The sequence below is a fragment of the Pelodiscus sinensis genome, chromosome 24 (genome assembly GCF_049634645.1).
Source record: "Pelodiscus sinensis isolate JC-2024 chromosome 24, ASM4963464v1, whole genome shotgun sequence".
Classification (NCBI taxonomy): domain Eukaryota; kingdom Metazoa; phylum Chordata; order Testudines; family Trionychidae; genus Pelodiscus; species Pelodiscus sinensis.
The window spans coordinates 8,946,567-8,967,421 of record NC_134734.1 but is presented as its reverse complement, the minus strand read 5'-3'; the positions used below and the strand labels follow the sequence as shown (position 1 = coordinate 8,967,421).

At 56.7% G+C, this 20,855-nt stretch overlaps 2 protein-coding genes across 2 annotated transcripts; one reads left to right on the top strand and one right to left on the bottom strand.

The window, feature by feature from the left end:
* Window positions 1–391: 391 nt before the first annotated feature.
* LOC102446628 (chloride channel protein ClC-Kb-like) lies at window positions 392–14,335 on the bottom strand. The gene is made up of 22 exons (XM_075907925.1): window positions 14,171–14,335; window positions 13,072–13,200; window positions 12,709–12,837; window positions 12,159–12,298; window positions 11,768–11,845; window positions 11,438–11,516; window positions 11,073–11,198; window positions 10,709–10,793; window positions 10,422–10,523; window positions 9,824–9,908; window positions 9,568–9,747; window positions 9,038–9,107; window positions 8,755–8,865; window positions 7,955–8,168; window positions 7,426–7,559; window positions 6,824–6,951; window positions 6,564–6,609; window positions 6,407–6,459; window positions 6,099–6,146; window positions 5,402–5,506; window positions 1,613–1,699; window positions 392–1,337 (listed from the first exon to the last, which is right to left on the bottom strand). Exons 1-22 carry the CDS (start codon window positions 14,304–14,306, stop codon window positions 1,230–1,232), a joined length of 2,373 nt encoding a protein of 790 aa, XP_075764040.1. The 5' UTR covers window positions 14,307–14,335; the 3' UTR covers window positions 392–1,229.
* Window positions 14,336–15,952: 1,617 nt separating this feature from the next.
* POP7 (POP7 ribonuclease P/MRP subunit) lies at window positions 15,953–17,524 on the top strand. Its single transcript, XM_075908412.1, has 2 exons — window positions 15,953–16,105; window positions 16,440–17,524. Exon 2 carries the CDS (start codon window positions 16,444–16,446, stop codon window positions 16,834–16,836), a length of 393 nt encoding a protein of 130 aa, XP_075764527.1. The 5' UTR covers window positions 15,953–16,105; window positions 16,440–16,443; the 3' UTR covers window positions 16,837–17,524.
* Window positions 17,525–20,855: the final 3,331 nt, after the last annotated feature.

Below are 20,855 nucleotides of genomic sequence, written 5' to 3'. Positions count from 1 at the left end.
CCCAAAAAAATAAAACACCAGGGAAAAATTCTATTGAGAAAAAAAAGGGGGAGACCAAAGTTGTTGAGCAAAAAAATTTTTTTTTAATTAAAAAAAAAGTGTGACCCCTTTAAGAAATTCTTTTGAGGCTTTTTGGCCCTAATAGGCTGCTGGCGGCCACCCACCATCTTGTCTTCCTGCTCCGGGCCGGACAGCTCCCCTGCGGAACCTGGTAAGCACCTGGGATTTTCGCCTTCTGTCCGGGAAAAAAAAATCAGAAAATACCAGACATTTTAGGTGTCTGGTATTTTCTGAATTTTTTTACTGGACAGGAGGTGAAAATACCGGACGGTCCGTGTCAATACCGGACACCTGGCAACCCTATCAGTAAAAAGTGCCACCACCTGGCCCCGCTGCCTAGGTCACTATCTCAGGACACTGAGTTATTCCTCAGTCTACCATAGCCCCACATACTCCTCCTGGCAACTCCTGATGGTGCATGATGATATTGTGGCATTATGCTGCAATGTGAGACTATGATGTCACCAAATGCAGCCACAAAGTCACTGGGGTGTCCAGTGACCAAACACAGCTTCCAGCATATCAACAGCAGAAGGCCCTGATGTCAAACACAATGCTGAGAGGTTACATCTACCCTACGATATCATCAACGGAAAAACATCATCCCACAGTGCACCTGTGACAACACAAGACCATGTTGTCATTGTGTAGGAACATGATGGCATCATCTCACATCCAGGCACCACGATGACCATCATGACTGTGGCTGGAGTCTCTTTGCCTGCTTGCAGAATCAACTAGCTTGTTACATCACATCTCCACATTCAGGAGAGAGAACCCAGGAGTCTGCCTCCCTGTTCTACCCACCAGCCTCCACTCCCCACTCAGAGCTGGACAGAAAACCCAGGAGTCCTGGCTCCCAAGCCCACAGCTCTAACCGTCCAGCCCCCTAGAAAGATGTAGAAAGGAGGAATAATAAACACCGACAAAAAATGTAACTGGATCTTTACTGGGTGATTTTGAGTGGAGCTGCCAAAAGTTACTCACATTATTCAGTGAGGGCAGAAAATGGAGGTTTAATAATTTAGGGGTTGCTGGAATGGCCAGGGCTATTGTAGCTGGAGTGCAAGAGAAACAGAGAGGGGCTAAGTGGTAGCTCCCCCTGCCCTGTCCCCCATGGGCTCCAGAGGAATGTGGAATCAGGAGTAGGCCGCATGTTCCAGTCCCTGCTAGGCTGAGGATCCATTGGGATCGGGGTCTCCTTCGACTTGCCCCTCATCATGGGGCTGGCGCTTGGCGAAAGTGCCCTTGACTGATCCCTCCACAGCGGCTTTGAGCTGGTTGGGGGACAGAGGCAGCACGTCAGGGACACACCCCACACCATCACCTCTCAGCCCCCAAATCCCTGAACCCCCTCATTTCCCATAACCCCCACCTGCTGCCCCGGCTCCTTCCTTGAATTTCTTGAACCCCAAAGACTCTCCCTGACCCAGTAGACCCTGCAACCTGCCCCCTATGTTCCTCATGAGCTCCCTGACCTCTCCAGGATCCATGCAACAGCCCTGTGCTCCCCACCCCATGCCCCCCTGTGCCTCCCACCCTTCAGCCCTACCTCTCGGAGGCTGACCACACCAACCAGCTGGCCCATGTTGGTGACGTATGCTGTCCGCAGTCCCAGCAGGTTAAAGAGGTCATAACACTGTGGAGCAGAAATGGGTGTGTGCATGTCAGGAGACAAACTGAGGAGGGGAGGATGGATCAAAATAGGGTAGGGTTAGGGATCAGCCCTCACTGAGACTGCAGGACAGTGGGGCTGGGGGGGGGGGGGGCTCTTGGCAGCAGGTGGCACATTATCAGGGGGTGACAATGTGGGGATTCTATTCGCTCTGTTCACTTTGTTATGTTGCATGTGATTTCCATTGTCCTGTACTGTTCTGTAGTAACTCTGTGTGTGCATGCTTCAGTTTCTCTAGGCACTGCACCAGTGCCCCGATGGAGATGGGAATTTTGGGTGTGACTCTCACTGAGGGGAGGCTGCCCCAGGCTGCCCAGGCAAGCACATTCACAATGGCCAAGAGTCCCTGGAACATGAGGTGAAAACAAGGGACACCTTTTGCCTGAGAAGCTGGACAAAGGAGGAAGTGGGACTGCCAGTAAGGCAGGGACCAGTAGCTAAGTGTGTGAATTAGTCTCTGCTGGCTTAAGAGACAGGGAGGGGACCCAGGGCCCTGGCTCTGGGCCTCCCTCTCCCTAAGACAAATTGTATTGGCTGCTTCTGGTTCCTGGGGTAACAAGTCTGTTTTACAATGTGTCCCTGTGAACTAATACATTATCTGTTCTACCTGCTGGCGGAGAGTCATGTCTGGCTGCGGATGGGGATTCAGGGCCCAGTGGCTCCCTGTACCTCAGTGATGGGGAGGGGGGCAGGGGGGAGAGGACCAAAATGACATGCAAATGAGTATTGCTTATTGAGTATGCAAATAAGTCTCCACTTATACTGTTCATATGCAAATGAGCAAGCAACTCAAATGTGCAGACAGTGCTCATTTGCATATGCAAATGCACAACCCCTCCCACCTAAGTTTCCAGTAAGCTGCATGGCTGCATGATGGCATAGCTGTTTTCTGAGCTCTGCTCAGAAGTTTAAAGCTCTCATGCAGGCAAGAAGCTCAGCTGACCGGCAGGGGAAATATGTCATCTTGCTGAGCAAACAGTTAAACTGGGCTGTTCCATGCTTGAAATGGAGCAGCTCCCAGAGCAGGTAATAAAAAGTGAGATAAGGAGACAATAAGTGACTGGGGGGGGGGAGTGAGTGAGTGGGTGGGTGGGTGGGTAATTGGCTGAAGTGGAGTCAGAGCAGAGGAAAGTTTGGAGAGTCCAATCCGCCCCAGGAGAGAAAGGCAGGAACTCAGCACTCTCAAGCCTCCTGAGAAAGGAGATATGGGGCTGGCTGCATAAGATGAGTGTTTGTACCAGAATACTTGCATGGCTATGTCTAGACTGGCATGATTTTCCACAAATGCTATTAACGGAAACGTTTTTCCGTTAAAAGCATTTGCGGAAAAGAGCGTCTAGATTGGCACGGACGCTTTTCCGCAAAAGCACTTTTTGTGGAAAAGCGTCCATGCCAATCTATATGTGGTTTTGCACAAGAAAGCCCCGATCGCCATTTTCGCCATAGGGGCTTTTTTGTGCAAAACAGTTTTTAGCTGTCTACACTGGCCCTCTTGCACAAAAACATTTCTGGAAAAGGGCTTTTGCCCGAACGGGAACGTCAAAGCATTTGCGCAAGAAGCACTGATTTCGGACAGTAGAACATCAGTGCTTTTGCGCAAAATCAAGCAGCCAGTGTAGACAGCTGGCAAGTTTTTGCGCAAAAGCAAGTGCTTTTGCGGAAAAACTTGCCAGTCTAGATGCAGCCGCATGAGTACATTTCAAACAAAGTTTACCTAGGTGTTAATGGCTTAAGGTAAGAATAAAAAAATCTATTAAAATATTTTATAAGTGTTGCATATATCTAAAACTCTGAATTTAATTATTTTTTTAAATCCTGTGTTGCTAATTAATACATGAAAAATTGTATTGCATTAAGGCCAGATCTTTGCTATGTGGTAGAGTTCTGGAAGATCGCATCTTCCCATCCTGATTGCATATGCAAACTGACATGCCAGACCCTCCCACCTGATTGACTATGCAAATTTACTAAGATCCACCACCAAATTTAATATGCAAATATACCTGCCACCTTCTCCCACCCTAACTGCATGCACAAATGGATGTCAGCCCTTCCTTCCCTAATTGTATATGCAAATTCACAAAGATCCCAGTGATTTCATATGCAAATTGACTTGCATAAGCGTTCTGGCTCTTATGAGTCAGAAGTAGCAAGTACTAGGTGGGATGCTAGTTGTTTTGTAGGATGAAGCCTTATTTGCAAGCTCTTTGAAACATGCATCTGTCTTCAAACCCTGAAGCAATGTGTTAATTTGTTCTGTGGCTTCTACATCCATCCATCTAAAATGTGTGTTTTTTTGCTTTTATTGGTGGTGCATATCCACATACTATCTCAATATTGGTGTTGAACAAAAGAAATTTCAGCTAGCCCAAGGATAGAAAATGTTAGCGGGAACACTGCCTCCCACCCTAACTCTGTATGCCCATTTCTCCTCCTTCTGGCATTTGCAAACTGACATGCAGACCCTCCCACCTGATTGACTATGCAAATTTACCAAGATCCACCACCAAATTTAATATGCAAATAGACCTGCCACCTTCTCCCACCCTAATTGCATGCACAAATGGATGTCAGCCCTTCCTTCCCTAATTGTATATGCAAATTCACAAAGATCCCAGTGATTTCATATGCAAATTGACTTATCAGCTTCTCCACCATAATTGCATATGCAAATCAATGTGCCAGCCCCTCCCGACCTGATTGCATATGCAAATTGATTATCTAACTCCTCCCACCCTGTGTGCATATGCAAATTAACACATCATTCCCATTCCACCCTAATTGTATATGTAAATTCACTCACATCTCCTCCCTTCTCTAATTGCATATGCAAATTCTTATCAACATACATAAGGCATTACTTCCAAAGATTAAGTATATTGAGGTATGAATGCAAATGACCTGCAGATGGATTTGAATATTTAATTGTCCTTCCCCCCATAAATGCTAATTGCTCTTCCCAAGGGCTATGTCTACACTGGCAGCTTCTTGTGCAAGAACATTTTGCACAGGGGTTCTTGTGTAAGAAGTCTTGTGGAAGAAAACATCCACACTACCATGTGCGAGCTGTGCTTTTGCGCAAGAGCGCTCATGGCAGTGTGGACACTCTCTTGAGCAAGAAAGCTCTGATGGCCATTTTAGCCATAGGGCTTTCTTGCGCAAGAAATCCTGGCCGAGAATCCGCACTGCCCTCTTGCGCAAGAGCTGCTGCGCAAGAGGGCTTACACCAGTTAAAAAAGAGCGTAGCTCTTGTGCAAGAAGGCCTCTCTTACCACGCCGTACTGTAAATTTCCTTGTGCAAGAGAGGGCGGGCAGTGTGGATGCTTTGCGGATTCTTGCACAAGAATGGCCATACTAGTGTAGACATAGCCCAAGTGTGCAGCATATGCCAACAACAGTCCTATTCATATACAGATTCATGCAAATGTGAGATCTGCTCAGGTCTACCCTACCTATTCCGTGCCTGGCTGAAGCTGGCACCAATACTAATGGGTTTGGGATGGCCTGCCCAGTTCTATCCCTCCCATGCTCCCAGTCCCAGAACCATTTGTATCACTGCTGAGCACAATCACTGCAAAATTTTCTGGGAACACCAGCCACCCCCACAGGAGCCTATGCCCACCATGCAAAGAATGCTGGGAGGACACGCCAGGCAAGGGCACCCACCTGATAGAGTGTTTCTTTCTCCAGCAACCGGTAGGGGGCTGGGTCGATGGGTAGCTCCTCCAACCGGACCAGCCCCTGCAGCTGCTGGCATTCCCACTCCTCCACCTGCAGTCGGGGCACACAGCATGCTGGGAAATATCCAACCCCACCCTCCCAGAGTCCTTTGTGCCAGTCCCACCAAGCATGCTGGGAAATATCTGCCCCTCAGGGGTTCTCCCAGAATACTTTGCACTAGGCTCACTAAGCAGTGGGGCAAAGCATGCTGGGAACTTTGGCCATGCTCCAATGCAAAGGATTCTGGGAACACCAGCTATGCTCCAGCATCATCAATTGCCTTCCAGCATCCTTTGTGCTAGCAGATGGGACAAATCATGCTAGGAACACCCCAAGAAGCATATGGGGTGGGAAACTGCCCCCCATTCCAAACCCTGATACTCTTTGTTCCCACCAATCTGGACCCCAATACTCTGGGGTCCCCTGAATACAGCCCCCAATACTTGGGTTCCCCCTACTCTGAAACCCTGATATTCGGGGGTCCCTCGAGTCCACACCCTGATAGTCTGGGGGGAGATTTGAAACCCCCATCTCTTCCATTGTCCTGCAGACAGCGGGAGGGGTGGGCTTGGCGGGGTCACATCCCCCATCCAAGGTACTTGGTGGGGGTCCCCACAGACAGGTTGCTCCACCCGCAACGTACCAAGTGACGGACATCTTTCATCTTGACAGACAGCTGGGCGCTTTGCTCCTGCAGGGTGTGGGGGAGACATGGATCAGCTCCCATGGTTTCACTGTGTGATGGGAGTGCTACAGCCTTCCCAGCCCCCCAGTCCCACAGCTGCAATCCACAGGCCTCTCCTTACTTGTCCCCACAATCCCCTCCACTCTCTTCCATCCCTCACACAAGAGCAATCAATCCAAGAGGCCAAATACCCCATCCCACCTGCACCCTCTCAAAGGAGGGCCCCCTCACTGGACACCTTCCCAGCCCCCTGACTCTGTCATCACCTCCTCCTTCAATGACTGTCCATCGCCCTGCTTGGTCACAGCCCTTGGCATTTCTGCAAAAGAGACAGACACAGCGAGGGGAAGGCCAGATTGATCCCCCTATGCACAAAAATCCTAAACTGTTCCCTTCCTGGAACCTATGTGCCTGGCCTCTCACCTGGCTTCTCCTCTGGGCTCCCCAAAGCTCCATCCTCACCTAGAAGCTGGAATGGAAACAATTCCAGACTCAAATCCATGGCACTTTGTGTAGTGCTGAAATGCAGCCACCCCTGGGGCATGGTGGCTGGTTACACAGGGACCTTTTGCCCAGTGCTGAGATGCGGCCAATTCTGGGGTAGGGTGACAGGTTACACAAGGATCCCGCTCCTAACACTGAGATTCAGCCACCTCTGGGACAGGGCAGCCAGTTGCACTCACAGGCTCTGCGATGCTGCTGACCTCAGACTGGTGGAGCAAATACTGGAATCGCTTCTCCGTGCTCAGCTGCTCTGATAGCAGCTTGGCCAGGTGTTTCCTCCGGATGGAGCCCAGCAAGATCCTGGACTCTGTAAACAAGAACAGGGGGTGGGGAATGGGGCATGGGGTGTGACAAAGTAGGGGATTTGTGGGTTTTGCATGGGGCATACTCAGTGGTTTAACAACAAGAGGAGGAGGAGGAGTTTGATGTTACATGGACCAGCACAGAACTGAAGGCCAGTGACTGGGAGACCCAGCTTGGGCAGCACAGCCAGTTCTGGTCAATGGGAGGCCAATGGGTTGTAGGGAGAGGGCCCCCAGTGGGTGACCAGGTCACCAGTCGCTGGGGTCTTCAGTTCTGTGCTTGTCCCTGTATAACAACAAACTCCTCTACTTACCGCGTTAAACTGGACACTGAGCGCCCCCCTGCAGGCAACCCACAGATCCCCCACTACATCACACTTGCCTGTCCCCTCTATGGGGTGCTGGCTCCCACGCAGCTCCAGCACAGGGGCTGGCTGGCTTGTTGGGGGGTGGGACCAGGGGGCATAGTCTGCACTTACCTTGGGTGTCCACCAGGGGGAACTGTTTAAGGCCAGAGCTCTTGAGCAGGCCCCGCACATCCTTGTACCTGCAGTCCCGGGGCAGGAATTTGAGATCTGTGACCATAAAATCCTCTGCGTAGATGTCATGGGCCCTGCAGCAGGGGCAGAGGGGAGTAAGGCCAGGGAAAGAACCCAGGAATTCTGGCTCCCAGCCTCCTGCTGTAATCCACCAGTCCCTCCACCCGAGCTGGGGAGAGAACCCAGAAATCCTGGCTCCCAGCCCCCTGCTCTAACCCACGAGCCTCCACTGTTCCCCCCCCCCCCATCTGAGCTGGGGAGAGAACCCAGGAGTCTTGGCTACCAGCCCCCCTGCTCTAACCACCAGCCCCCATGCCCCTCCAGAGCCGGGGAGAGAAGAACCCAGGAGTCCTGGCTCCCACGCTCCCTCCTCTAACCCACCAGCCGCCACCCCACCCATGCCCCTAGAGCCAGGGAGAGAACCCAGGTGCCTGGGTTGCCACTCCCCAGCGGGAGTCCCCTGGCTGACCCGCTCTTGCCCACGCTGAGCTTGGGAAGGTAGGGCAGCTTCTTGACGATGATGATGCCATCGAAGAAAGAGGGCTGGCAGCGCTGGCTCAGGGCATTGGCCACCAGGACCGCAATGAGCACTGGCAGCACGTGCGACATCTGCCCCGTCAGCTCAAATACCAGCAGTGCCGTGGAGAGCGTGTGGGTCACTGCACCTGAGTAGGCTGCTGCACCTGGGGGGGGGGGGCAGGGATGATCATCTGGCAGAGTCTAAGTGTCCTCCCCCTACTCTGTCTGCCTGCACCCCTGAGCCCCCAGGTCTCTGCAAAGCTCCTCCCACCTCGCCCAACCTGCCCTGCCCTTCCCCTTTGAGTCCCCCTGGCCACCTCCAAAGCTCCTCCCACCTCTCCCAACCAAACATCTGCCCCCTTGAGGCCCCCAGCCTTTCCCAAAGCTCCTCCCACCTCTCCCTGTCTGTGCTGCCCCCTTGAGGCCCCCAGCCTCCCCCAAAGTTCCTCCCACCTGTCCCAACCTGCTCTGTCCCCTTGAGCCCCCCAGCTGCCCCCAAAGCTCCTCCCAACTCTCCCCACCTACCCTGCCTCCTTGAGACTCCCGGATGCCCCCAAAGCTCCATCCTACCTTTCCCTACCTGCCTTGCCCTGCGCCCCCTGAACCCTCTGCCTAACCTGCCTTCACTGCCTGCCTGCCCCCAACCTCCTCCTCTTGCTCCCCATATAGCCATCCTGAGCCTCCCAAAGCTCTTCTGAGCCCCAGCACCTCTTCCCACTACTGAGCCCCCCTGGCCCTGGCGTCTCGCACCAGCCAAGGCGTAGGCGGCAGGTGCAATGGCGATGCGGATGCCTTCAGAGACAATCCCTTCAGGGAAAACCTTGGCCATGATCTCTCCATAGAGCCGTCCGAGCCCTGCTCCTGTGGATACAGAGCCCCCCTCCCCCTCTGTGGTGAGATGGGGAAAGCCCAAGCCAGAGTCCCCCGAGCAGCACCCCCTCCTGCAGCCCCCCCCCAGAACCCCCCTCAGCCCAGAGCCAGCCAGTGCTGCAGCCTGGGCAGGGGCTGGGAGCCAGGATGCCTGGGTTCTCACCGTAGACGAAGACAGGCAGGAAGTAGCCGGCTGGGACAATCATGGTGGTGGCGAGAAGCAACATGAAGAACTGGGACAAAGCAAGCAAATGAAACTGCCCCACCTGAGCCCTCCATCCACCTACCATAGCCCTCTGCTCCCAGCAACACCCCACATTGCCTCCTGTACCCCATCCCAGTCCTGCCTTCCACCAGAGCCCCCATTCATGGAGTTGGCCCAGTTCTCCCACCCGCTCCTCTCCCCCGGTGCCCCACAGTACCTGCCACCACCTGCCCCTCACTAGAGCCCCCATGTTCACAGCTCCCCCCATGACACCACACAGTACTCCCCTACAACTAACTGGAGTCCCCCATTCACAGCTCCCTACACTAACACCCCACAGTACCCCATCACTGCTCTTCCCAACACTCCACAGTACCCCATCACCACTCACCCAAGCCCCCCTGTCCATAGGTTCCCCCTGTAATACCACATGGGGCCTCCTGTCTCCCATCCCATCCTCCCATCCATCAACACCCCCCAAGCTGCACCTTGGTGAGAACGAAGAAACTTAGCATTTCAAGGGCGGAGATCTGGGGGTGGGTCCACTGGAGCCAGGGCTCAGCATAGGAGGGTTGGGGGGGCTGCTGGCTGGCATTCAGCCCCCCCAGCTCTGCTCGGCCCCACGTGCAGTTGTTGAAAAAGGTCTCCAGCAGCTCCTTCATGGTGAGCTGGGGGGACACAGAGCAAGGGGACATTAGGTGCGGGGGGAGAGGCTGTCATGGGGGGGAAGGTAGGGGTACTCACCCGTGCCCCAAAGTACTGTCCCAGCCCATGGGGGAAGGTGATGCTCGCCAGCACCAGGGACACCAGCCCCGCATGCAGGATTTTGCTGGAGATGGAGAGAAAAAAATTAGGAAAATGTTAAATGAAAAGGAGGGTTAAGAGAGACAGGGCACTGGGTGAGGGAGGGGTATGGTGCTGGTAGACAAGAGGCTGGGGGGGGCGATGGGTGGTTGGGCAGGGGAGGGGCCAGCTTCTGGGAGGTGGGGACTGTGGGGGAGGGACACTGAGTAAGGTCAGGGGGATATGGAGGTATTGGAGGGGGTTGAGACACAGGGAGATAGGGGACTGTTGGGGGAGGACACAGGCGCCATGGGGTTGAGCTAGAGGGTATGTAAGGATAGGGGGCCAAGAGGGGCTGTCAGGGGTAGAGCTCCATAGCTCAGGAGGTTGGCATGGAGGTGCAAATATCTGGGTGCCCTCCTTGCTGTGGGATAGGGGTTTCTGGTCTCCCCCATCAGTCGTCACCTGGTCCTGTGGACCTGAGCAAGCTTGTGGGGCACCGGGGGACTAAAAGGAGCTGAGCGGCAAGGCACCAAAGGGGAGCTCAGGGGTCACTCACTTTTGGCCCAGCAGGCGGCGGGGCAGGGGCCGATCCTGCAGCAGCAGCAAGAGGTTGCGATGGCAGAAGAGGTAAAGGCAGCAGAGCGCCCCGCACAGCGCCCTGCGGAGACATGGGTCAGGGTAAACCCAGGCATCTGGGCACCACCCCATCCGTGTCCCCCCTTCCCCTGGGATGGGAGGGAGGCGGACCCACAATGGGCATAGCTGAGGCCAGCAGGGAACAGAAGAGCCAGATAGGCCAAGGGTGGGGCCAAGCCAGCAGGGTGTCAGGGTGCCCCCACTCACCCCAGCAAGGCAAAGGAGAGCAGCTCGGGTAGGTCGAAGGGGAACTCAACACGCCAGCTGGTAGAGAACAGCACGGCCACCGTCTCTGGGGAGCACCGGTGAGGGTGGGTTAGTATGGGGGAGCTGGGTCCCCTATCTCCACTGCCTGGACCCCCACCGCCTCCCATGGGCCTGGGATCTTGGCCAGTGCATCCCATTTCTCCAGACCCCCCCCCGGCCCTCACCCCATACCCCATTTCTCCAGCCTCCCAGAACTGCTCCTCCCATCCCACCATCCCCCCCTTTGCCTCTACTCTCCGCTTCCCCATACCTCTGATTCTGCACTATACTCTGCTCCCACACAGCCCCAATACTGCCCCCATACCGCTCTCTCCATGCAGCAGTGGCAGGAGGCGGAAGGTCAGGGCTGCGCAGGTGGCGGCAAAGAAGCCGCGCCAGTAATCACGCACTGCAAAGTGTGAGCCGGTCGCTTCCACTGAGAAGAGCACCCCTGGGGAGTAAGGGGAGGGGTCAGCCAGGAACCGGCTCCTCCACAAGCCCTCTGCTTTGTTCCCCAGGCTCCAGCCCCAAATGGCCCATGCACCCTCTGACTCCCATCTCCTCCCAGGCACATCCAACAAGAACAGCTTGCCCCCTGGGGTCACCAGGAAACCAGCCCCCACCCTGGGCTGTACCCCAACTGTCTCCCACCACCTCCACAGCCTCCCCAAGTGCTTTGGGATCACTCACCCCCCACAGGGGCCACGAAGCAGCAAGCCACCCCCACGGCCGCCCCGGCCACCAACATCTCGTACTTGCGGGCAGGGTTCTGGGGGGCAGAGATGGGCGATCAGGCATGACAGTGGGAGCTGGGGAAAAAGAGGAGCCCAGAACGCCAGAGTGGGGGGCACAGAGGTGGTTCGGAGGTGGGGCTGAGGGAAGATGAAGTGTGAGGGAGGGGCTGGGGCAGAGTTGAGGGCTGAGGGCAATTTGGGATGCAGGGAAAAGGCTGTGGGGCCGAGAAGTTTGGGGTGAGAGAGAGGGGCAAGGGTAGAGAACCAGAATCCCCCTCAGACTCACCTCGGTGGAGCCAGCAACCCGCACCATGACCCGGCCCAGCTGAGTGGCCAGGATTGTGGCCATGTGAACGAAGGGGCCCTGTGGAAAGACCTGGAGTCAGCATGGCCCATGCAGCCCCCTGACCCCTCCACCCCTCTGTGCCCCCAATCCTCCCCAATTCCTCCTCATTCCAACCCAACCCCTCTGTGCCCCCAGTTCTGCCACAGCACGCCCTGACCCCCCACCCTTCCCCACCTCCAATTCCTCCTCATTCTGCCCTACCCCCTGAATCCACTTCTGTGCCCCTCAATTCCACCCCAGTGCTCCCACCCCTCTGTGCCCCCCAATTCTGCCTCATTATGCCCCCACCCCTCTGTGTCACCCAATACCTCTGGCTGCCCCCCACACTCACCACTTTGCCCAGGAAGATGGTGCTCCCAGCAGCCAAGGTGCAGATCACCCCAACCAGCTTGGCCAGCCCCGTGCGCAGGGTGAAGAACTCGCTCAGCACAACTCCCCGCAGTGTCACCTTCAACTCAGGGATCCCAGAGCCTGCAGGGTAAGTGTTAGAGCCCCTGCCCGGGGGAGAGGAGATCCCGCACTCACAGACCTCCATGGCTCTGAAGATCTCACATTTACAGCCCTTGGCCCTGGGGGGACTCTATGTTTACAACTCCCCATGGCCTGGGGGCAGAGACTCCCTGTTCACAGTCCCCCACGCTGTGGGGATCCCCTGTTCACAGTCCCCAAAGGCACTGGTGACCCTGTGTTCACAGGCTCCCATGACCCTGGGGGGGGGGGGTCCTGTGTTCACAGCTCCCCATGGCCTGGGGGAGGGGGATGCCACATTCACAGCCCCCCATGGTCCCAGGGAGAGAGACCCCGGGTTCACAGACCCCCATAACCCCAGGGCTCAGCGATCCCCCTGCCATCTTCCCAGGGCAGGGGAACTTGAGACCTACCTGCAGCCTGTGGGGAGATGTATTTGGCAACCCCAGCAGACACCATCATGAGGCCCATGTGGTAGAAGATCCAGGAGAAATACTGCAGGGCGCGGTACCCCTCCAGTGCATCATACACCCACAGGTTGGCTGCAGGTGAGAAGGGAGGTCAGCGCAGGGCCCAGCCACTCCCCCATTTCCCAATGCCCCATGGGTGGCTCTACAGAGGCCAGGGATCTGGGGGTAGCCTGAGGAGGTTTACAGGGGACCCTAAAGGTCCCTGAGGTTCACAGGGGACCCTAAAACCCATCTCCATTATACTGTGGCTCCTGGCCCTTCCCAGTGACTCCCATGGCTCTGGGGTCCTGTAGGATGGTGAGGCACCTCTCTGGAACTTGGAGATAATGACATCGAGGCCGAAGCTGATGGTTGCCATGGAGATGCCCAGGAGGAAGAGGAAGATCCAATCCTCACCCAGCTTCAGGATGTGTGAGCGGATGGACAGACCCAGTGCTGCAAGAGACGGACAGGAAAGGTGCCCCTCACTCCCGAACTGCAGCCCCTGCCTAACCCTGCCAGAGCCCCTCACTCCCGACCCACAACCTCGTTTCTGCAGAAAGATTTTCAGGGCTTAGGGAGTTTGCTGCAGAATCCCTTTCCTCTCCCCATTCCCTTCCTCCCCCATCCAGAGCAGTCTAAGAGGGGATCCAGTTTGTCCAGGTCTGGAAAATCCTTAAGGCAGCTGCTGTCCTTGACCAAGGGCTGATGCGTGTTTGTATCACACTCCCCGTGACATGAGACCAGGGCTGGGAAACCCAAACCCCAACCGGTCCCAGCCTGAATCCCCACAAAACCTGGACACCCAACCCTGTTTATACTCCAAATACAGATTGTAACAATGTGATTCCCTCCTAGCCTGCAGCTCAGGCTCCCTCCCAGCCCTGCCAGTGCCCCTCATTCCTAACCCATAGCCCCTGTCAGCCCAACCCTAGGCTCCCCCAGCTCTGCCAGTGCCCCTCACCCTGACCTGCAGCCCCTGCCAGTCAAGCCCTGGGCTCCTCCAGCCCTGCAGATGCCCCTCGCCCCCAACCTGCAGCCCCTGCCAGTCCAGCTCTGGGCTCCCCCAGCCCTGCAGATGCCCCTCGCCCCCGACCTGCAGCCCCTGCCAGTCAAGCCCTGGGCTCCTCCAGCCCTGCAGATGCCCCTCGCCCCCAACCTGCAGCCCCTGCCAGTCCAGCTCTGGGCTCCCCCAGCCCTGCAGATGCCCCTCGCCCCCGACCTGCAGCCCCTGCCAGTCAAGCCCTGGGCTCCCCCAGCCCTGCAGATGCCCCTCGCCCCCGACCTGCAGCCCCTGCCAGTCCAGCCCTGGGCTCCCCCAGCCCTGCTAATGCCCCTCGCCCCCGACCTGCAGCCCCTGCCAGTCCAGCCCTGGGCTCCCCCAGCCCTGCTGATGCCCCTCACTCCCAACTTGCAGCCCCCTTACGTCTCAGAGCCTGTCCCACTCTTTGCACAGCTTTGCACCCCAGCAGTTGCCGGTCCCTGCCAAAGAGCTGCTGGTACGGCTCCCCGAGCAGCTCCCTGTCCAGGTGCTGCCCTTGGGGTCCAGGCCCCATAGCCATCTCCTTGGATTCCTTCTTCCTGGAGTTGCACAGCCCCATGCCCCTGCTTGACTCCACTGGCTGGCACCCAGCCCTCTGCCCAGGGTTTATAGCCCCAGATCCTGGCCCCACCCTGTGACAGCGGAACCAGCTCACCAAAGCCAGGGCCACCGGTCTGGGCTGGGTGAAGGCAGGTTGGAGGGGGGTGTAGACAGAGTGAGAAAGAGAGGGAGTGATTAGGTGGGTGGGTTGAGACAGACTGATAGTCAGATGGATAGTGGGGGTGTGTGGGGACGGATAGATTAGATAAGTTAGGGGATTGTGTATGGGGGTGGATGGATGGATGGATGAATAAAGGGGCTTTTATACCCACAGATGGATGGAGGTTGGGATGGGGGTGGCCAGTTGGGCTGTATTTCAGAACATGCAAACAACCATGCAGCTAATAACTGGGCTCTGGCCCAGTAGTTTAAACCCACATCCAGTAGTTGGTCATTATCGTGCTCAGGGTTCCACATTGCTTTTGCTGGAACAGGGGACCCCTCTGCAGTGTCACTGAGCATGTGCATCCAAGGGTGAGGTGAGAGCATTTCCTGCATCAACTTTTCTTAGCTCTGGACAGATAGACAGAAACAGATTCCAGCCAAAGCCACTGGCTCCAATCTGGCTCCAGGGCTAGGCAGGGGCTGGCTCTGCTCCAAGGAAAAGGTGGTGGTGGGGTCAGAATCGTCCAGTTGTCTGGTGCCTGTAGGAGACACTCTGACTGGGGCACTAGGTACTGGAGGGGGAGTCAAGACTACTGGGTTCTCTCCCCAGCTCTGGGAGAAGAGTGGGAGCTGATGGGTTGGAGCAGGGGAGGGGGTGATGGGAGCCAGGACTCCTGGGTACAGCTCTGGGTTATGGATTAACATGGAGGGAGAGCAAGCAAAAGACCAGGCTGGGTCCAAGGTGACCTTTGGCTCCTGAGAGCAATGAAAGGCATCCTCTACAGGTGAAAAATAAACTGGGCATGAAACCTTCAGGTGGTTCAGGTCCCTCCTCCCCCTCTGATCAGCCCCCACATAAGGTGGAAAGAATGTCAAGGCCCCCTCCCCAGCCCTGGAATTCAGAGGGGGGAGGGGGAGAAATGGACTTATGCTGCCCGGGACTGGGGGTTGAATAGTTCAGGGAGGGACCTGTAGGGCAGGGACTTCTTTCCTTCAGGACCTTTTCCCCCGGGCCCCCTATTTTCACCTCCCCCCACATCTCCCCAGTCTGCTGGGTCCCAGGCTCCTGTAACTCTCCAGGACCACAGCTCTTCGGAGGGCCTTCTAGCTTCTGGGGTCTCATCTCTCTTTTGTCCCCTCTTTCCCCAACTCCCCCACATTCTCCCCTTCGCCACCTCCTTCCTCCTCCCCTCCTCAACATCTTTCCTAACTCCCATGTCCTTAATTATCACTAGGCGCTCCCGGGAAGAGAGCGACGCGCGCGTGGGCTATGAACGTTCCACGCGTATTCCAATCAAGGGGGAAGGGCAGCATGAACATTCCACGCGCGCTTGGAGAGGGGGGTTTCTGTGTGAAGGTTCTACGCGCGCTCCGGTAGGGGTGGTATGAACGTTCCACGCGCACTCCCGTCAGAGAGAGGGGGGAAATATGAAAGTTCCACGCGCGCACGGGATGGTGGTGGCTTTGCGAACGTCCTACGCGAGCTCCGGTAGACATGTGAACTTTCCTTGCGCGCCCCCGCCGCGGAGAAGGGGGGGGAGGGGAGAGGGTGGAGTCGGAAGTTAAAACCGGAAAGGGAAGCGGAGGTTCGGCCTGCTTTGGAGACTCGGGGAGGTGAGTGAGGGGGCAGCGGCGGGGGATCAAGTTGTGGTGTCATTCACGGCTCTCTGGAGTGTGGGGGTGGGGTAGAGAGGGTGGTCTTGTGAGACTGGAGACAAAGCAGAGGAGTATGGGGGCAGAGGGATGTCTGTGGGGGGGAGGGTGATTCTCAGTGGGGCAGGTGGATATGTGGACTGGGGGAGCTGACAATGTCTGCAAGGGGCTGGGCAATGTCTGGACTGGGGAAAGTTGCTCACAGATTATGGGTTGGGGCACAGGCAGCTGATTCAGGGCATAGGGAAAGGGGGCCACAATGCAGGCAGCACTAGACTCCCCCCTCTCCCTCCAGAGCTATGTCGGAGCCAGCACCCCCAGTGGCAGAGCTGACCCTGCGGCGCCGTTTGCCCCCCCGGCTGCCTCGCCGCCGGGGTGACGTCTATGTCAACATGAAGACAGATTTCAAGGCCCAACTGAGCCGGTGCCAGAAGCTGCTGGGGCCTGGCGGGGGCTGCACAGAAATTTGCATCCACGGGCTGGGCCTGGCCATCAACCGGGCCATCAACATCGCCTTGCAGTTGCAGGCAGGTGGTGCTGGAGCCCTGCGCCTGGCTGCCAACACCTCCACCGTGGAGCTGGCTGATGTGCTGGAGGCCCAGAGTGATGAGGACGGGCACCCACCATTGGCCCGGGCCCGCAACAACTCTGCCATCCACATCCGAGTGTGCCGGGTTTCCCCACCACCATGAGAGACAGTGCCCCAGCACGGAGCCGGCCCTGGAGACCCCTGCTTGCCGCAGTGCCTCAGCACAAAGATGGAGCCAGCTTTGGAGAACCCTGTCTGCTGTGGCACCTTAGCACGGAGCTGGCCCCAGAGACTCCTGCCTGGCCACCCCCAGAGACCACTGCCATCTCATCCCCAGGACAGAGCCCTGGCACAGAGCCTGCTCTGGAGACCCCTGCTGCAGCATCCCCAGAACAGAGCACTAGCACAGAGCTGGCATGTAGACCTTGGCTGCAGCACCTTCAGGAGACAGTCCTGGCACAGACCATTGTCACAGTGCCCTAGGACAGAAGAATTCCAGCTGCATGGCATGGAGCTGCCCCCAGGCAAACTTGTCTAGCTCCCTTTATAGGAGATGGTTTTGACTGCAGGGGTGGGTAGACGGGATGGTCTTGACCTTTAATCTCTTCTGGACCACCCTCCCTCCCATCCACTGTCCCCCTTCCCAAGAAACCCGGGTGGAACATCTCCCCAAAGTGGAACTGGATGCCGGAGACTGAGGATATGTATCTGGGGAGGAAGGAAGCAGATCCGGGGGGAGGCAGGATTCTGACTTTGGGGTGATGGAGTGGGCTGGGGAAAGGTCCCTCCTCTTAGCGGGGATCTGCCTCATGCCCTAAATCTGTGAGATTCAACAATAAAAACTAACTGGGGCTGTGTGATGTCACTTATGGGCCAAGAGCTTGTGAGGGGGTGGGGAATGGGGCCCTGGTCCTTTCCCCTCTAGGGGATGTCAGCTCCCTTCTGGCCCCAGTGAAAGGACTGGCTGCCTCAGGGGGGTAGGGTGGGATATGGGGCCTGTTGTGCTGGTAGTGGGATGCTGCCAGGGTCTGAGAGATTCGAGGATTCCTGCAGCAGATGTGGCCATATTAGGTACTCCCAAGGCCAGGCCTTTCCTAGGTTTGGTTCCTGCCAAGAACAACCTGGCTGTATCATCCCTTCGGAAACCAGCCTCTGCTCCCTCGTGTGCTAAATCCTGATCCCCCGCGACAGGGCATGAAGCTGGGGTCTTGCCAACAGCTCAGTGGAACCAGACACCCTGTACCAGAGGTGGCTGCCTCTCAGTGCTGGGTGAGGGCTCCCTGGCTACATCTAGACTGGCATGATTTTCCGGAAATGCTTTTAATGGAAAAGTTTTCCGTTAAAAGCATTTTCGGAACAGAGCGTCTAGATTGGCACGGACGCTTTTCCGCAAAAGCACTTTGGCCACGGACACTTTTCCGCAAAATCTAGACGCGCTTTTGCGCAAAAAAGCCCTGCTCGCCATTTTCGTGATCGGGGCTTTTTTGCAGAAAACAAGTCTCAGCTGTCTACACTGGCCCTTTTGCACAAAAGGGACTTTTGCCCGAACGGGAGCAGCATAGTATTTCCGCAAGAAGCACTGATTTCTTCTGCAAGAAGCACCCAAGATGTGGCCGCATTTCAGTGCCAGGCAAGGGATCCTTAATCAACCTCCCTGGTTGGGCCAATGGTATGGAAATTCCAGGTGTGACATGATCTAGGTAGTGATGGATAGAACCCAGCAGTCCTGGCTCCCACACACTCCCCTCCTGGAGCTGGGGAAAGAACTCAGGTATCCTAGCTTCCAGACCCCTGCTCTGACCTACCAGCTCCCACTCCGTCCCCAGAGCAGGGAGAGAATCCAGGCATCTTGGTTAGGGATGTTAAATACAGGGGGGTAGGGTGGGATATGGGTGCTGAATAGTCGAGTAACTTCATGAATTCTTATTGGTTAGTCGACTATTCTATAGTCCCCGGGGACGGGTCTAGCAGTCTGCACTCCAGCTTCACTGCCAAGGAGCCCCCGCAACCCTGCACTGCTGCCTCTGTGGGGTGCTAGGCAGGAGCTGGTCTGTGAGGGGATCCAGATTAAAAACCAACTCCCCTCATAGCCCAGCCCTCCCCTTCCTCGCCCCCCCCGCACTGCTGCCTCTGATAAAGAAGCAGCAGCACCTGTCTGGGGGAGAGGGGAGCATTCTGAGCTCCCGGACCTGGCACAAGCTGGAACTGACCTGGGCTGCCTGCCCGCCCAGCTCCTAATACACTTTAAATGCAGAGCTGTAGCAGGGATAGGTCCCAGACCTGACACAAGCCATGACTGATCTGGGCTGCTGGCCAGCCTGCTAAATGTCCTGGCAAGGTGGGGGAGGGAAATGTGTGTAGTCTATAGCATTAACCTATAATCAGTTAATTGGCTACACTATTACATCCCTAGTCCTGATTCCCAGCCCTGACCACACCCATTGCTGGCTGCACATGCTGGTCCCAGCCAGCCCTGACTAGGTTCAGTCCCTCTCCCTGAGCCAGAGCAGTGCCCCACTGATGGCTGGCTTGGGGGTGGGGAGGTTTTGGCCTAAATAGATTATAGGCCTTAGTCCAGGGATCTAGCCAGGCCAGGCACCTGTCAGAGCTGGGTTCAAGAACCAAGTGTGGAGCTAGGGGCACTGTGCCAAGGGGGGCTGGGCAGGGGGTGCAGAGGGCAGGCATTTGGGTAGGAGACAGGGGGGACCTGGGTGGGGGGCTCAGCAGGGCCTGTGCTTGCCCCAGCTGCCCTTTGCCCCGCTGGCCCCCCGGTTGATGAGTGACTGGGCCTGGCGCCGGTAGACTGGCTCTGTTTGCCGAAGGCTCCGGGATCAATGGCTCTGGCAGCACCCACGGCTTTGCTCCCTGCAGCCCAGCACGTATCAGCTGCTGTTATCCTTGGCCCAGGCCCAGCACAGAATAGTTGCCACCTGCTGGGGGGGCCTGCTCTAGCCCCTGGGGCACCTCCCCCCTCCTTCCGTAACATGGTACACCTCTCCAGGTGTGAGATGCCTTTGGCCAGAGCTCAGCCCAGGCAGGACTCCGGGGTTCTCTCCCCAGTGCTGGGCATGGGGGATGTTGAGTCAGATTAAGGGGCTGGAACCAGGACTCCCGGGTTGTCTTCTTGCTGCAAGCCCAGGGTACAGTGGTTATGATACCAGCCCAAACCGTGATTATTGGATCTGTGCCCTCAACCCTTTTGAATGTCAGGGTGGACCCCATATGGGGCTTGGGGCATTGGACTGTGTGTGTGTGTGTGTGTGGGGGGGTCTATTGGGCACATTCTCCCCATCTGTGCCCATTCTGCTTCTAAATATCCCCTTCTGCTCCTGTCCTGTCAGGAATACCTCATCCTGTCCTAAGCTGTTATGCATTGCTCTGCCCATTATCCAGCTGTCCCGCCCCAGAGGTGGCTGCATCTCAGCGCCGGGCGAGGGCTCACGTGCCTCGTTGGGGTGACAGACATCTGGAGCCACTGGACAGCGTCAGAGTCATAGACAATCAAGTCCCCATTGTTAGCGGCTTCCTCCCACATGGAGATGATGGAAAATGAAGCGGCCGGTTCCTGTGGCTTCTCCAGGCAGCCCGACGCCACCACGGGCTCTGCAGCCCAAATTGCTGGTCTGAGACACTCCCCTGGGCAGGAAGCGTCGCCAATGGGACCCCCATCCCCGGCCTACGTGTTGGCTTCCAGGCAAAGAGTGATAGGGGTCACCTGAAACCAGGGGGGTCTCTGACAACTGAATAGAGTGTGTGCTCGGGAACCCAGGCATCCTGGCCCCCAGCCCGAATGGCAGGAGCCCAGTGATTTTAACATCTATATTCCTTCCCCCCCCCCCCCCAGCCCTGCCAGTGCCTCTCACTCTGGACCCACAGCCCCTGCCAGCCCTTCAGGTGCCCCAGACGTCTATCCCACTGCCGCTGCCCCTGCCAGACCAGCCCTGGGCACTCCCCACCCCCAGTCCTGCTGGTGCCCCTCACTCCTGACCTGCAGCCCCTGCAAACCTGGCCCAGAATGAAGGGCCCAGAAACCAGACATGTATTTGAACCAGAGGATTTTCAGCAGCTCTTCAGGGTTGTGTTTTCCCATGGCCCCAGAGCTGGGAAAAAAGCGATTGCGCCAGGGGCATCAGCCAGATATTACATTGAGAGCTCACCCTGCCACACCCTGTATGGCACACA

Bases quoted from the DNA above. Each gene is read 5' to 3' on its own strand.
- POP7 (XM_075908412.1), top strand. From the start codon at position 16,444: ATGTCGGAGCCAGCACCCCCAGTGGCAGAGCTGACCCTGCGGCGCCGT.
- LOC102446628 (XM_075907925.1), bottom strand. From the start codon at position 14,306: ATGGCTATGGGGCCTGGACCCCAAGGGCAGCACCTGGACAGGGAGCTG. The intron at 10,794-11,072 runs GTATGGGGGCAG...GGTGCTCCCCAG, and splicing joins ACTGCTGCATGGAGAGAGCG to AGACGGTGGCCGTGCTGTTC. The intron at 7,560-7,954 runs GTCAGCCAGGGG...CCCCTGCTGCAG, and splicing joins CTCAGCGTGGGCAAGAGCGG to GGCCCATGACATCTACGCAG.